The following is a 13,031-nucleotide window of genomic DNA, read 5'->3' as shown; positions in this document are numbered from 1 at the left end:
AAGACGAATTTTAACGGTCCTCTCCTGCCGATGAGATGGGTTTTTAGCTGTCGCAAGGTTTTCACGGCCCATGTTGTACAACATAATTTTCGGTGCAAGTTAATCCTTACCACCAGATGGCACCGAACGGAACGTGGTCAGCAAGAGATGTACGGTTCACAATCGCAAACCCTAAAGACATCGCACGATCACGCATCTATTGCGACAATTAGTGCAGAGTGCCTGTTTGTTGAGCGTGCTGCCACCAGACGGGAACGAAAATGCGCCGACTATGCTTCGCCTCTCGTAATTAATGTACTGCTGGGCGTGGACTTCCTTACGGCAATATTTCGGACGGGAACGATTTTAGTTAAGTTGTCGGTGTGTCAAAAGGAATAGGTTCTCTATAACAGCCAATATGCGGGATGACCGTAAAGGACCCTGTAAGCAATCGTTAAACGTTTGCAGCGTGCCGCCGGACTTTATCCCCCTCAATTTGTTCACGTTATTTTGCTCACGTCATCTGTGTGTGATTCGACGATAATGTTAATCATTCGCGTGGAAGGCTGTGGACAAGTGCGTACAGCTGAACAATTAGTACAACCTTTCGGCCATCGCTCACCAACTTTCGAAATAAATTACCTGTGATACGCTATTTGGTATATGCGACCAACAAATTGGTTCAGTTTGTTACGCATACAGCGAAGAAACTGTAACTCGAATTTGCATATTTATTAATAGCATTGTAAAGTCAAAAATATTGAAAACAATGTTGTTTCAATTGCTCACAAGAATTTTGGAGTTTCAAGCACCATGCGTCTCCATCGATGGCCGGTGTTTTTGTTGTTGATACAAAGTTCAATGAAAAATGAACGCCCGTTTATTGGTTTTGCTATAAGCACACATAGCCGCCTGGCCTGGGAAAACAATGTTGATTTTATAGTGCGAAATCGGTTTTGTTTTTCTTATCGTGCATGCAAAACAGAGCTGTTTATTCAAGGTATGGCGATTTACAAACCTTAGTGTAAGTTATTTAGCGTCATTCAGTGCCAAATGTAATGGAATATTATTTAACAATTTTCTTTCATCATTTAACTATTGCTCTGAATATCGCAAATAAATCGGAATTCCCGGATAACCGCGGATGGGCTTAACTATCGGTCAGATGCAACCCACAGCATTATTGAATAATAATCATTTTCCACACCACCAAACTTCGACACTATCTGCCGCCGCCACTAAATGAACCCGAACACAACTCGTTTGTCCGGTCGGAAAGGTTACAAAGTTTATTATTCTACATGCGCTTACACCTCTCGCATACTTCCCTTGAATATTTTCGGTTCAAGGTTTCGCATACCAGCAAGATCAGTGTGCAAAAGATGATTCCTTTTTCTTGAAATTTAATCGAATGACCTAGTAATGTTTCGGCGAGAAACCACAGACACGCCGAGTTGCCACGAGAGTTCGCTTAGAGCAGTTTTCCTAGATCAAGGGTTACTAGAGAGCTCCCACCAAGTACCTTCACCCAATCTGGGAGCGTAACTCTACCCAGTTTTCCATGCAATTGAACTACGTGTCACAGAGGAATGGACTCTTACACATCGGCACACAACTGTGGCTTTGATGTGTATTCATGTCCACGATCTCTTATTGCCCGATCGCTTCGGGGCACGCGCTCTCCGATAGAAATACTTCAAGCCAGCAGAAGGGACTACGGCACGGTACGGTGGGCGTAAAGAGTAGGAGTTCGATGTGTGTGTGTGTATGTCGGGAAAAAGCGTGGAAAAGGTGTCCCCTGAACCGGCAACCCGAACATATCCGAAGCACTCAAATCTAGCACCAAGCGAACATACGACCGTACGAACGAACGAACGAACGCGCTTCGTACGGAACGTTTATTTTTTCACCCTTACGAATGGTCACGATCGCCGACCGGTCGGGGCAACTATTTCGACCGCATGTAAATCTCCCCTCATGCAGATTCCCATCTCCTCCCTTCTCCCCTTTCCGTCGTCGATTTCCCCTGCCAAACAATAGCGATCAACACCGTCCAGCAGCGTGTGTTGTTGTTGCGAAGATACGGCACTCTTGATCGGAGCTAAAACATCGGCCACACTTCTGTTTGGACGCTTCAGAGGAAAAGTCACACAGCCAGGAACGGTACGGTACGCACGGGTGGTTCTCGAAGCCTTTTGGTGTAAGAAATTTAACGCGTTAGTTCTTATCGTGAATGATAACGTGTTAGTGAGCGGTGTTGATGTGTATTTTAGTTGATTCAGATTTGTGGTCGCAAAGGTTGCAGAAGGAGTGAAATTATACCAAACCATCTTCGAAGCGTTTATAAACTCGAAATTGTGCGATCGTGTGCTTGGAGTTCAAGGAGATATACAAATTTGGTAAATGGAATTTTCGTCTATCTAAGTTAGTGTTACAGACGAGATTATTTTTGTAGAGGTTGTGTGAAGCCGGCGGGTTTTTTTTTTTAAATAAAATTAAAAACCCTTTAGTTATGTAAAAATGCTGTTTAATGAATTCTTTAGAAAATTCTTTTTCAAGATGGAAAGTTTTCTTCTAAAAGATTTTAAACGGAAAGTTCATTTTAATTTTATCCCTTGATGCAAGGAGATTTCATAATATTACGTGTTACAAACTCAGTGGTTATATTTGTAGAACAACTAAAAACAAACATCACCATATTTGTGTTCATCCTGTATCCACCTGCATAAACAAAAAAAAAAGTCCTACATCTGCGGCTGGCTCGGCTACTCCGGTGGGTCATTTGTGCTACCTAAGCGTGTCCGCCGCCTGGTTCTTCCAGCAAAGTGAGTGAAACGCGAAACATGGTCCAATTTAGCCGGTCGGTCACGTTTGGGGTCCTCCGGTTTTAGACGCGATGAAAAACGAACCGTTACGAATGGACATTTCTTTTCCACCTCAAACGAACCGAATGGATTGAAGAAATTTCGAGACCGTAAAGCCGCTGTTCTTGAGGAATGCTTTTACGTTTGACGTGACGTGTAACATGTAGCAGCGGCAAGGATCAGGGGGGTTTGAATTTGGAATTTAATCATTTCGAAACATTGCTTGAGCGAATGACTCTGCGGAATCGTAAAAGTAAATCCAACACATCGTAAAGAAATTGCTTAATGTATTTTTAGCAATGACTTATTTTTGAATAATCTCATTATGATTATTATCACTTGCGCGAAGGATCATAGGTATTCTATATACGATCATAAAATTTTCTTTCATTAAAAATACTATTCATAGTTACAAAGTCTATTACAGATTTGTTATATAAGTACATCATAAATTATGTATATCAATATTATGAGGCAGCCTACAAAGCTCAATATGAGGTAATGATGTATTTACAATAGATGGGATCGTTGAAGCAAAGTCTTGCGATTCCACTGCGTAGTAAAAATTATATTAACTTGACTGGCACGTCCCGTAGATCGTCACACTAAAAATAGAAAAAGGGACTTCAAATAACGATTAGGAATCCTTGAACATTTTCTTTTCACGTTCCGGGACTAACCTACGTCGAAAGTATGATACAAATCTAACCATAGCAACAGCTCAAGAACTTACTATATAAATACATGTTAATCACGTCATGTAAACCAAGCACAGTTACTATGTATAACTTATCTGAAAAATTTGATGTATGCACATCAAGTATGCTCTCTCTACTTAGAAACATGTTAACATGTTCATGTGGCCAAACACGTTTAGTAACAAACTTTCATTCGTCCAATCACATATAAATCTGCCCCTTCGTATGACTGAAGTGTTTGTCAGCAATTTGTTCGTCGCCTTATCCCTCGAGATACTCTTCTACGCTCTACGGTAACATCTTCAAAATCCATCCCATCTTACGAAACATTGCTGCACGTCCAATCCCGGCTCTATGAATAATTAATCGCAAGTCGGCACGGTATGCTTACTTAATTGCTTGCTTGCATTTCTCTCTATCCTGCCCCGTTGTCCGAATCTAATACCCGCTGTTCCGATTGTCCCATTCTTGGCCTTTCATCCGTCGAACGCAGTAAATGAGCTATCACCCAACGGTGCCATTTTATTTCACTTTGTTGGAGATGCCTCTCTGTGTGCTCTGTTGAAGATGTAGAAAAAAGGTTGACGAACAAACGCTCTCAACTCACGATCGTGAAACCGCATGCACAGCACCATCATAGCACTTAGATACCGGGAACTACGATCGAACCACGACTGTTGTTCATCATACGCTCGCGTTCGCACAGGTGGCCACAGTTGCGGCCAGCAAATTTTGCGCATTTTGCCAGGGCGTCAATGAGCGAAGAAAATTCTGGCATGCGGATCGCATGTCCTTGTAAATTGTTTGCACTGCTGCACGAGCTGTGTTGTGTGTAGCATAGCCGTGATGTTTACCGAATGATAACTGGCTGTTAGTTGATCGAGCGCACTTGGAGGTTTGTTTTGATATAACCCTACCTCAATTTGGCAAATATTTGACTAAATTCAATCCCCTGCATAAAATAATATCGCGTTGTTGTTGACGTTGAAGGAAGTCTTACCATCCTTAAAAAAAAACGTTTATTTTATTGTCCACTGTGCTACGACTATACTAATAAATAGACGTAAAAATTTCACCACAACATCGCGCACCAATTAAGTAGCACTGCGTTTCTGCCGAGACGAACGAGCAAGAACTGCTGCCACGGCAACTGTTTCTGCCCATCCGTAAGGACGCTGCTTCGTCCGTGATCGCTTCAACGGATCGTCTCTCGTGTGGAGGCGTTTGGATTCACGGAATGGAAGGCATGGGAGGTAACCAAATCACATTAATTTTATGCCACAGATCCAAAAGTAACGTGTCTTCTCGCGCGGCCAGTTCGTTAGTCCCGGGCACTAGGGGTCATGCGTGAAAGAGATTTAGAATCCCACACTTGACGCGCCGCCACTTGTCGGACTACAAACTTGTTTTGCCGGAGAAAAATAGAATTTCGATCTAAATATAACAAAAATATAATGCGTTCCATTCCCGCACCATAAGAATGAATATAATAGCTATTGCAACAACATCGTGGAAGAGCATTGCTTGACAAACGAATATGGCAGAAACATCTCAGAAATGTTTATCATCCTGCTGATTGATGTATCTAGGTGAATTATCTTTAAAGAATGTGTCATCAACGGCAGTAATCCTGACTGTGATTTATTGTTATGAGCTGTTATTTGTATTTACCAGAGGTTTTTGTGTACTCTAAAACATATATGTGTATATTTAACAATGTTAGTCGGGTAGTTTAAAAAATATCTACGATGTCTCTACATGTCTTACATCAAATTCTATATCGAATAAATACAGCTAGAATTTTTCTCAAATATAGTTTATTGGCTCCCTAAGGACCAGATAAGTTCATATATTTCGCTGGACGCTAGTTACGGAAATTCACCACCTGACTAGGTATTGCCTGTGACCTTGACCTAGTTCTTTGGAGGACGTTCCGAACAGGTGGCATCCATCGAGAGGCGCCAATGTGCAGAAATGTCCATGGAGCCAATTAAATTAATTACATTGTTCGTGCAATGCCCCCATGAACTGTGTGTACCGCGCTACAGACATACAATTAGTAACGCACAATTTACTGTGCTGTACAGCACTGTAAAGTGCAGCACTTCCCAAAATCAATGCAGCTTGCCTAACTTTAGGCGGTTTTCTTGAACGTTGCTTTGAAGCTCGTGTGTTTAATTCCACCGTCACACCATCGCACGATGTCTTTTGCCTTTTGGACCAGGCCAGCCAGTAAACTAATTCGACACCATTGCGTGGGCGTGAGGTTCGAAAATTTTATTTTTTGGATGAAAAAAGTCCGTTGCCCGTTATTCATCGTTTCTAAGGGGTTCTTAAATTAGCTCAGTTGATCAGGCCTATAGAGCGAAAGACGATCGGGGACATCTGTGCACCCGTAACAAGAGTGGGTAACGTGCGAGCATAGCCGAGCTAGCGCGTCGTGCACTTTTCTCCAACTCCACCGTGTGGTGGAGAATGTGTCCCGCGATCCGACTGACCCCGGTGTGACACCTGTCTCCGATACGTCTTATTAATATGTGCCGAGTATGCGCGGCCCGGCAGGCCTAACGTATATGCACGCAAACGGACGACACAGCACAGCACCACTGGCCACTGCCTTTGAAATCGGTTTTCGTTGTTAATCGTGCTGTTCAACAGCGCGTTATTTCAAAGCTAATCCATCCGAACCGGGACGGGTGGGGTGACAGATTTCTGGCGATTCGTCCGTCGGCTGGGAAAAACGGAAATGGAGGAGCCGATGTGGGCGACGTGCCAAAGCACTGTGGTGTGCCGTTCGTCGTCGTCGTCGTCGTTGTCGTCCTATGCCAGGCTCGCGTGTCTGCACACGTCTAACACCAGGCCATACTGAGTGTGGAACCAACCAGTGTACTAAAATATAGAACGACAGATGCTAAGCACTTCCCTGGACCGTATCCCCTTTATAGGAGGGCTGTGTCAATGTAGCGAGAATGTGGCGGCTTGCATTCGGAAGGAATGACCCCATTTGCCCGTATGCTTGTGTCTCACAATTTCCGTCTTTGCTTTCTTTTCCCCACTCTCTCCTCAAATCGGGTAGGCCGTTGACAACGTCGAGGAGCAGGTTACGAAAAGTACCACCAGTTCCAGCAAGACTACTTCCTCGGCTATTTCCGAAAACCATAGCTATCAGCACCAGGAGTCGTACATCGAGCAGGTTTCATCCGTTTCCAAATCCAAGCAATACATTCAACAGACCGCCAGCGAAGAGTTCCTTGTAAGTCATCAAACACGGATTAGTGAAGCTGTCTGTCAGGCGGTGGTTAGATCGCTAATTGCATGTCGTGTCTTTTCGGCAGGTTCGGGAGCGATTAGTGAACGGCAAACACGACAGCGCGTCCACGCTCAACAGTGTACAACAATTGTCCACCAGCACTACCAGCAGCAGTACCGCAACCAACGGCAACGGTACAACTGAGCACGATAACCATCTGAACGGTACAGCTCAATCGGCGAACCGTTTTCACGTCTTCAAGCTCGATCGTCTTAACATCCCGCAAACCGGTGGTCCCGTAACAGGTAGGTGGATGATAATGATCAGTAGCTCATCACTTTTCGACGATTATCGACTCATATCACTGCAAGCTGATGTAGCGTATAGGGTGGTCCACACCCTGCCGCATCATTTGTCGTGTATTTACGATGTCGTCAATGTCCTCAGTCTATCAGTGGTATTTATTTACAATCCCGTCAATATGCGATATGAGACGAGTTAACGCCACGTCAATCACATCGCGACACATCGTGACTTGGTTTCGTTTTATGCTTGGTGACGGGCAGTCACATACGTACGGTCGGAGATGACACATTGTAAACCCGGTCACTTAATGACGGTGGGGAAAGTTTACGCTTGGCACCGTACTATATACCAATCCTGTCGATCATTCATCTAAACGCTCAAACTCTACAACGGGGTAGCGAACGATCAAGCGACACAGATGGTGCAGATCAAGAGCACGTGCCGCGGTTGGCTTCTTAGGTAGTGTGACGCGTTCCGATCCACCCGGGCGGAAGATGAGCGTCTTGCACACATTGAATAATGACCGGACTTTAAGGAATTTAAATGGTTTCCTTCGCATGAAACCAGGAATCTTACGATGGTTGGGTTGGGTTGATCTTTACTTCCCTTCGGATCTGATGAGTTAGCGAAAGATTTATGCACCGTTTGATTGACGGCTACCAAGGAATGGTGAATGTTAATTCATTTGGCGTAGTTTGTTTTACAAACATCAACAAGAAGCACTTAATTACATTTCAATTGTTCAGGTTATATGTGCAAGCATGGGCGATTATGGAGCTATAGAATGTTCTATCGTTTTCGCAAACTGTCATGTTTTAACGTGCCACCGCATCTCACACAATTCTAAGTAATCATACATACATGACTGGATCGAGCTTCTCGCACTATGGTCTCTCAACCAGTATTTATGATATAACAAAGTTGAAACAACACGATCCAACAAACAACAGTGCATGCCAACATACTAATGGGGAACACTCATCAACATCCATGTGGAGGCAAATGTGTCGCGCCGCTCAGTAGGCGACATGTGCTCTCATCGAACCCGAACGTTCCGGTCCAAACCGCTCCGGAAACAAACATGTCACATTCCATCACCAGCAACGATATTCATCCGTGCGACGGACGGTCGGACGGACGTTACTTTTTACACCCACGGGCACTCGTATCTTTATGATTGTTCGTTCCTTTAAGTAAACAACACACGGCCAGGCAACACCAATTCGCATAACTGTCGCCATTTGTCGTGGTAGCAGCAGAGTTCTCGTCTGGTAGGAGCAGTGGATTATAAGAAGACGAGCAGGAAACAGAGACCGGTCATCGTTGGCGCTATGATATCGTCGTTACGGGTTGGCGAGGATCATCAGATCCCTCATAGCAGTAGCAGCAAAACAGCGCTAGGAATACAATTTATATTTCGTTTTTTTCGACGAGCTTCCACAGTAACGTGAACCAGTCAACATCTGCCGTTTTGTTGGGACGTCGTACGCTTACGTAACACTACATTGAGTCGTCCCACCGTTGGATCAGCAAGCCTGTTGTAGCAGTAGAACACAAAAAATAGGACTGCTTCTGGTTGTGCTCTGTTTGCAACGGACTATGCAAAAACTGGCCACGTTTTACACTAAGGTTGCCGACGAAGATACACACAGATGCCGCGTCTGATCAGATTCGTCCGGTACTGGGAATGATATAGCCGATAAAGGTTTCGGTTTCGGTCTCCCGGTTCACATCCGCTCCAGCGTAATATGGGAGCAGATTATTTATCTAACGGCCAACTGGCAACACGTTCCGGTCGTATTATACTCTACATCAAAGATTTGAATCTAGGATCTAGAAAGAAAAAAAACAACCACCCCGATTCCGGAGATAATACCACAACCTTCACTAATGTGGTAGGCGTGGATGCTTTAATCGTCCCAGTTGGATCATCGCTTCCGTTCCCCTTTTTATTTGCCAGTCGAAGCGACATTCCGAGCACTGCTGATACGAAGCGAGCGGTTGCTTATTTGCTTTCGATTCATCGAAGAAAAACGAGGAATCACATACTTGTCCTATTTATCTAAGCCAACTCTATCGATTAGCGTAAGCTGTTTAAATCTTCTTGGTTTTGACGAACCACGCTAGCATAGATACTAATATTGCTTATTGCCTATTAAAATGCCCCTTTGAACCTGCCCTCTCTTTCATTTCTAATTTAAATGTGTTCGAGCAACTGCGCTCATTGAGGTTTTAATGAAATTAAAACTCTGTACACGTTGTTCAACTGGAAGGTTGTCTCGTTAGCCCTCTATTCAAGTTCGTACGATCGCAACAGGTGTGCTCGACTACCGTTTGCCCTGTAATCGACAGACGGGAGATTTTTTATGTTATTCTCTATTCTAAGGATACTGTGACACAGCCATGATCTTCTACTCCCCCTCCTAACGGCCAACTACTGAACGGATAAGTGGATGAGTGCTCTCTTTAACAGAAAAAAAGGAAATTGCAAACTATAAAAAGTATCGCAAGTCAATCGGTGGCACCCGTTAGCCGCCCTGTGCGAAATTCTGACTAGGCCAGAAGTGTACTACGATGGGTGAATGGTTCGAAAGGGGAAAGGGTAGCAGCAACGGAAGCATGACCGGGGATTTATCACGAGTTGGGGACACCGTCGTTTCGGAACGGTCGAGATCGTATCGACGCCGGTGGAGATATAAATATCCGCTCCGGATACAGTCCAGCAGTGTTTCTCGGTGGCCGTTTGGTGAGTGTTGCCTGGGGGCTATAAAAGTTCGTCTGCGGCAGCTGCCACGAAAAGAGTTAGCACTGTTTTCGGTGGCAAGCGGCAAGGCCCACGACGGTCCGACCAGCGACCCGCAAGTAGGCCCCCAGCAGAAGCATATCAACGAGCATCTTCATTCGCCCGGTTGGGCACAATACACACCAACCATTGCCCCCGAACAAAAAAAAAACGGCCCAAGCGCACCGTACAACGCTGATGTTGCGCCGGACATTTCTCGAATCGCACAAATTATGACACGCAGTGATGGTAGATGATGGAAGATCGTAGATGTTTGCTATGGATGAGGTGAAATATATGTGGAAACTGGCATGTTTTGCTCGTCATGCTCGATTGTGTCACTTTTTCTTACTGTCAAGAATCTGCACGATGAGAATGTTGCCGAATTGAGGATTTACAGTTAATTTTAGTATTATACAGAAACATCTTACACTCGTTCTTTCTAAGCCAAGAAACGGTGTAAATTCACTTAAGTATCCAAGATAATAATAATCAGTAAAGTTGTTAAATCATACTAAATGTCTCATCCATCACGAAACAAGAAAGATTAGTCCGGCTGTAAACTACCATTGTTTTCGTACCGTATCTCTATGCAACCCTTACAAAACAAGACAGAAATGATGGCACCAATGATAACTGGGCATGCTGTCAGCTGTAAAAGAGAACCTATTAAATCAACTCATTTTATTATCATATTCACCACAAGTGCACGAGTAAAACAGCTGTATGAAAAACAACCGTAACTTTCCATTTTCACTTCGTAAAACACTTTGAGATAATCCAACCAGAATCGCATTTCTGAGATAAATAATGGGCCTGTAATGGGCATCGTAACGAACACGTCAAGTTCATTGCGTAAGCAGTGAAAGTAAAAGTACGATCCGTTGTAGGTATGCAATGGTACAAATTTAAAAAAAAAAAAAAGAATCAGATGTAAAAATGACCTTGAAACATTCAAAACATTCATTTATTAACGAACCATTCACCGTTTGAAATTGGTAACTGAACGGTTTCCCAAAACGTCCGGGCAAAGCTAACGTTAATGGAGACGCCTGGTTGCTGTCAAAGACGGCGATTATTCCGTGTTCGTATCTTTCGCTTGGTCTGTCACCAAAGCGATGGATACCGCCGTGATGCATCGAGACAGCTGTGAAGGTCACTGGTTTGGTAATAAATCATCGTTGGTCCTGTGCATCACAAAATGAATCGACCATCGAAGAATATTTTGTGCGTTAATTTTAATTTGATCCTCAGATACATTGTTATTCAATACTCTTCATGGTGCTTGCTTTGCAAAAGCGATTAGTTTCGATTCGTTTCAACTTCAACATGCTTTTAATACTTTGTTTATAACATCTACTTCGTAAACTTTAAATTACTATTTTTACAGCAAGTGCATTAAACTAGGAAATGAAGTAACTTTTTTAACGCATATTTGCCATAGTGTACAAGTCGAACATGTTATAATTTCCTTGCTCAATGATGCTATTATTAGCCACCAAGAGCAGCTTGTCGTCGTCCTTCTATCTATGTGGATATGCGTGATTTTTATAATTCTTCTTTCGACCTAGGTCTCCATTGCTTTTACGTACATGTTGCAATATGTTTGCAACTTATTCATGGGATGCGTCAGTCCGCATGCCATATGGATATGAATTGTGTTCTTGTCTTGATACGCCTTCGTTCCTTCCCGGCCTTTCACTTCAATGATAGCAATTAGTCGGTTAAAAGAACGAGAAAATCACTGCCACTACGATATTGTCTAGTTCTCTGTGTATGTATGTACGTTCAAACCTTCAATGGATGAAGATGGTTTAAATATTAATCTCCTAATCATAACGAAAGCTACTATTATTATTCAATTGTTATCGAAAAGAAAGATGGCTTCATGATGGCATCAAGTTGAGTATTTTATTAAAATGCACGTACTGTAATGACTGTGTCCAATCCAGTCCAATTTTAGGGTAGCTTACGTCAACAAATTGCACAAAATCATCCACTGCAGCGCGATGTAATGTTGATAAAGATGTTACTTTAACGAATTAGTCCTCTTGCCACTAGAGTATGCATCTGTGTCTACCCCTTGTGACGGACGATAGCTCTCTCTAACCCTCCGATCACTATCGTGCAAATCTCGCTGCCCAGGCCGATCCTTTTAACGCCATTTACATTTATTATCGCACCGGTTGTTGGCCACGAATGACGCGCACCGAATGACGTGTGGTAGGTGGCCGCGCCGATCGCGCCACGCAACGGCCAAACGGAAAATGTTAATTAAATCACCAGCAAATAGTATTTTAATTAAACCTACTAATTTGTGCCGACCGCCAACGTTGGGGCCCGGTGCATCCCTTTCTAGTTGCGTTTTTTTTTTTTTTGTATATTTGCTGCTTTTTCCTTGTTTTTGCTGGAAAGCAACCGGCTGTCGCCATCATCGTTTGCATTTATTTATGCCGCCCCGGTTGCGGCAACAAAATACCATGTTACGTTCGTACGAACGGGATGGACGGTTGAAAATATTCTCACTTATATTTTATGGTACATGAAGAAAATGAAGAGAAAAAAAAATGCAAATTGCTGTGTTTGATGCTTTGTTCGAATGCAATATTTTCGATGAAGAAGATTTTCACCAGACAAACTAGGATGATAAATTCACTTACATTGGTCATATTACAGAAAACCCGAAAGTAATAAATTATCTAGTTATAATAAAACATACAAGATTTTATTTCTTGCTCAAATTCTAGTTGCAACTTTAGACAATCAGTAGAAGACAGTGCTTCAAATGTATATATTCACGCGAACAAAACTTTGAATATTGAAAATTAATACTAAGTCATAAGCATATTTTGTCGAAACACGCCATATACTATCACTTCAAAGGCGCAGTTTAACGACTCGGTTTCATATATTGGTTAAATAGTCGGAATAAGTAGCACAACATTTGTTTAAAAATCTTTTTGGGAATTCAAATGATGTTGTAAACGCTGAAGTGTGCGTTCAACTTGCATGATATTTCTCCTTCTGCATGAATCTTTTTTCCATTTTTCCATTTTCATTGTGCTCTGATAACCCGCTGGATATGGCCCTCCTGAATACAAAAATCGGCACTGCTCCTACATTTTTCATGATTTATTTTATTTCAACTTAAC

General features: G+C 43.0%; 4 protein-coding genes across 8 annotated transcripts in view; 1 reads left to right on the top strand and 3 right to left on the bottom strand.

The window, feature by feature from the left end:
• Nucleotides 1-13,031, bottom strand: part of LOC126558508 (uncharacterized) — a 246,009-nt gene that overhangs the window by 74,334 nt on the left and 158,644 nt on the right. The gene's annotated exons all lie outside the window — the stretch shown is intronic.
• LOC126558569 (annexin B10-like) overlaps nucleotides 1-13,031 on the bottom strand; it is a 292,795-nt gene that overhangs the window by 149,321 nt on the left and 130,443 nt on the right. The gene's annotated exons all lie outside the window — the stretch shown is intronic.
• Nucleotides 1-13,031, bottom strand: part of LOC126557740 (regulator of G-protein signaling 7-like) — a 279,291-nt gene that overhangs the window by 160,027 nt on the left and 106,233 nt on the right. The gene's annotated exons all lie outside the window — the stretch shown is intronic.
• LOC126556576 (filamin-A) overlaps nucleotides 1-13,031 on the top strand; it is a 47,069-nt gene that overhangs the window by 21,133 nt on the left and 12,905 nt on the right. For all 5 annotated transcript variants that reach the window (XM_050211900.1, XM_050211897.1, XM_050211899.1 and 2 more), the window contains 2 exons: nucleotides 6,618-6,794; nucleotides 6,877-7,096. In XM_050211900.1, the coding sequence (XP_050067857.1) occupies nucleotides 6,618-6,794; nucleotides 6,877-7,096 (397 nt within the window). The remainder of the gene's footprint in view (nucleotides 1-6,617; nucleotides 6,795-6,876; nucleotides 7,097-13,031) is intronic.

The sequence above is a fragment of the Anopheles maculipalpis genome, chromosome 2RL, assembly GCF_943734695.1.
Source record: "Anopheles maculipalpis chromosome 2RL, idAnoMacuDA_375_x, whole genome shotgun sequence".
NCBI lineage: Eukaryota > Metazoa > Arthropoda > Insecta > Diptera > Culicidae > Anopheles > Anopheles maculipalpis.
This window is presented reverse-complemented; position numbering and strand designations above follow the sequence as displayed.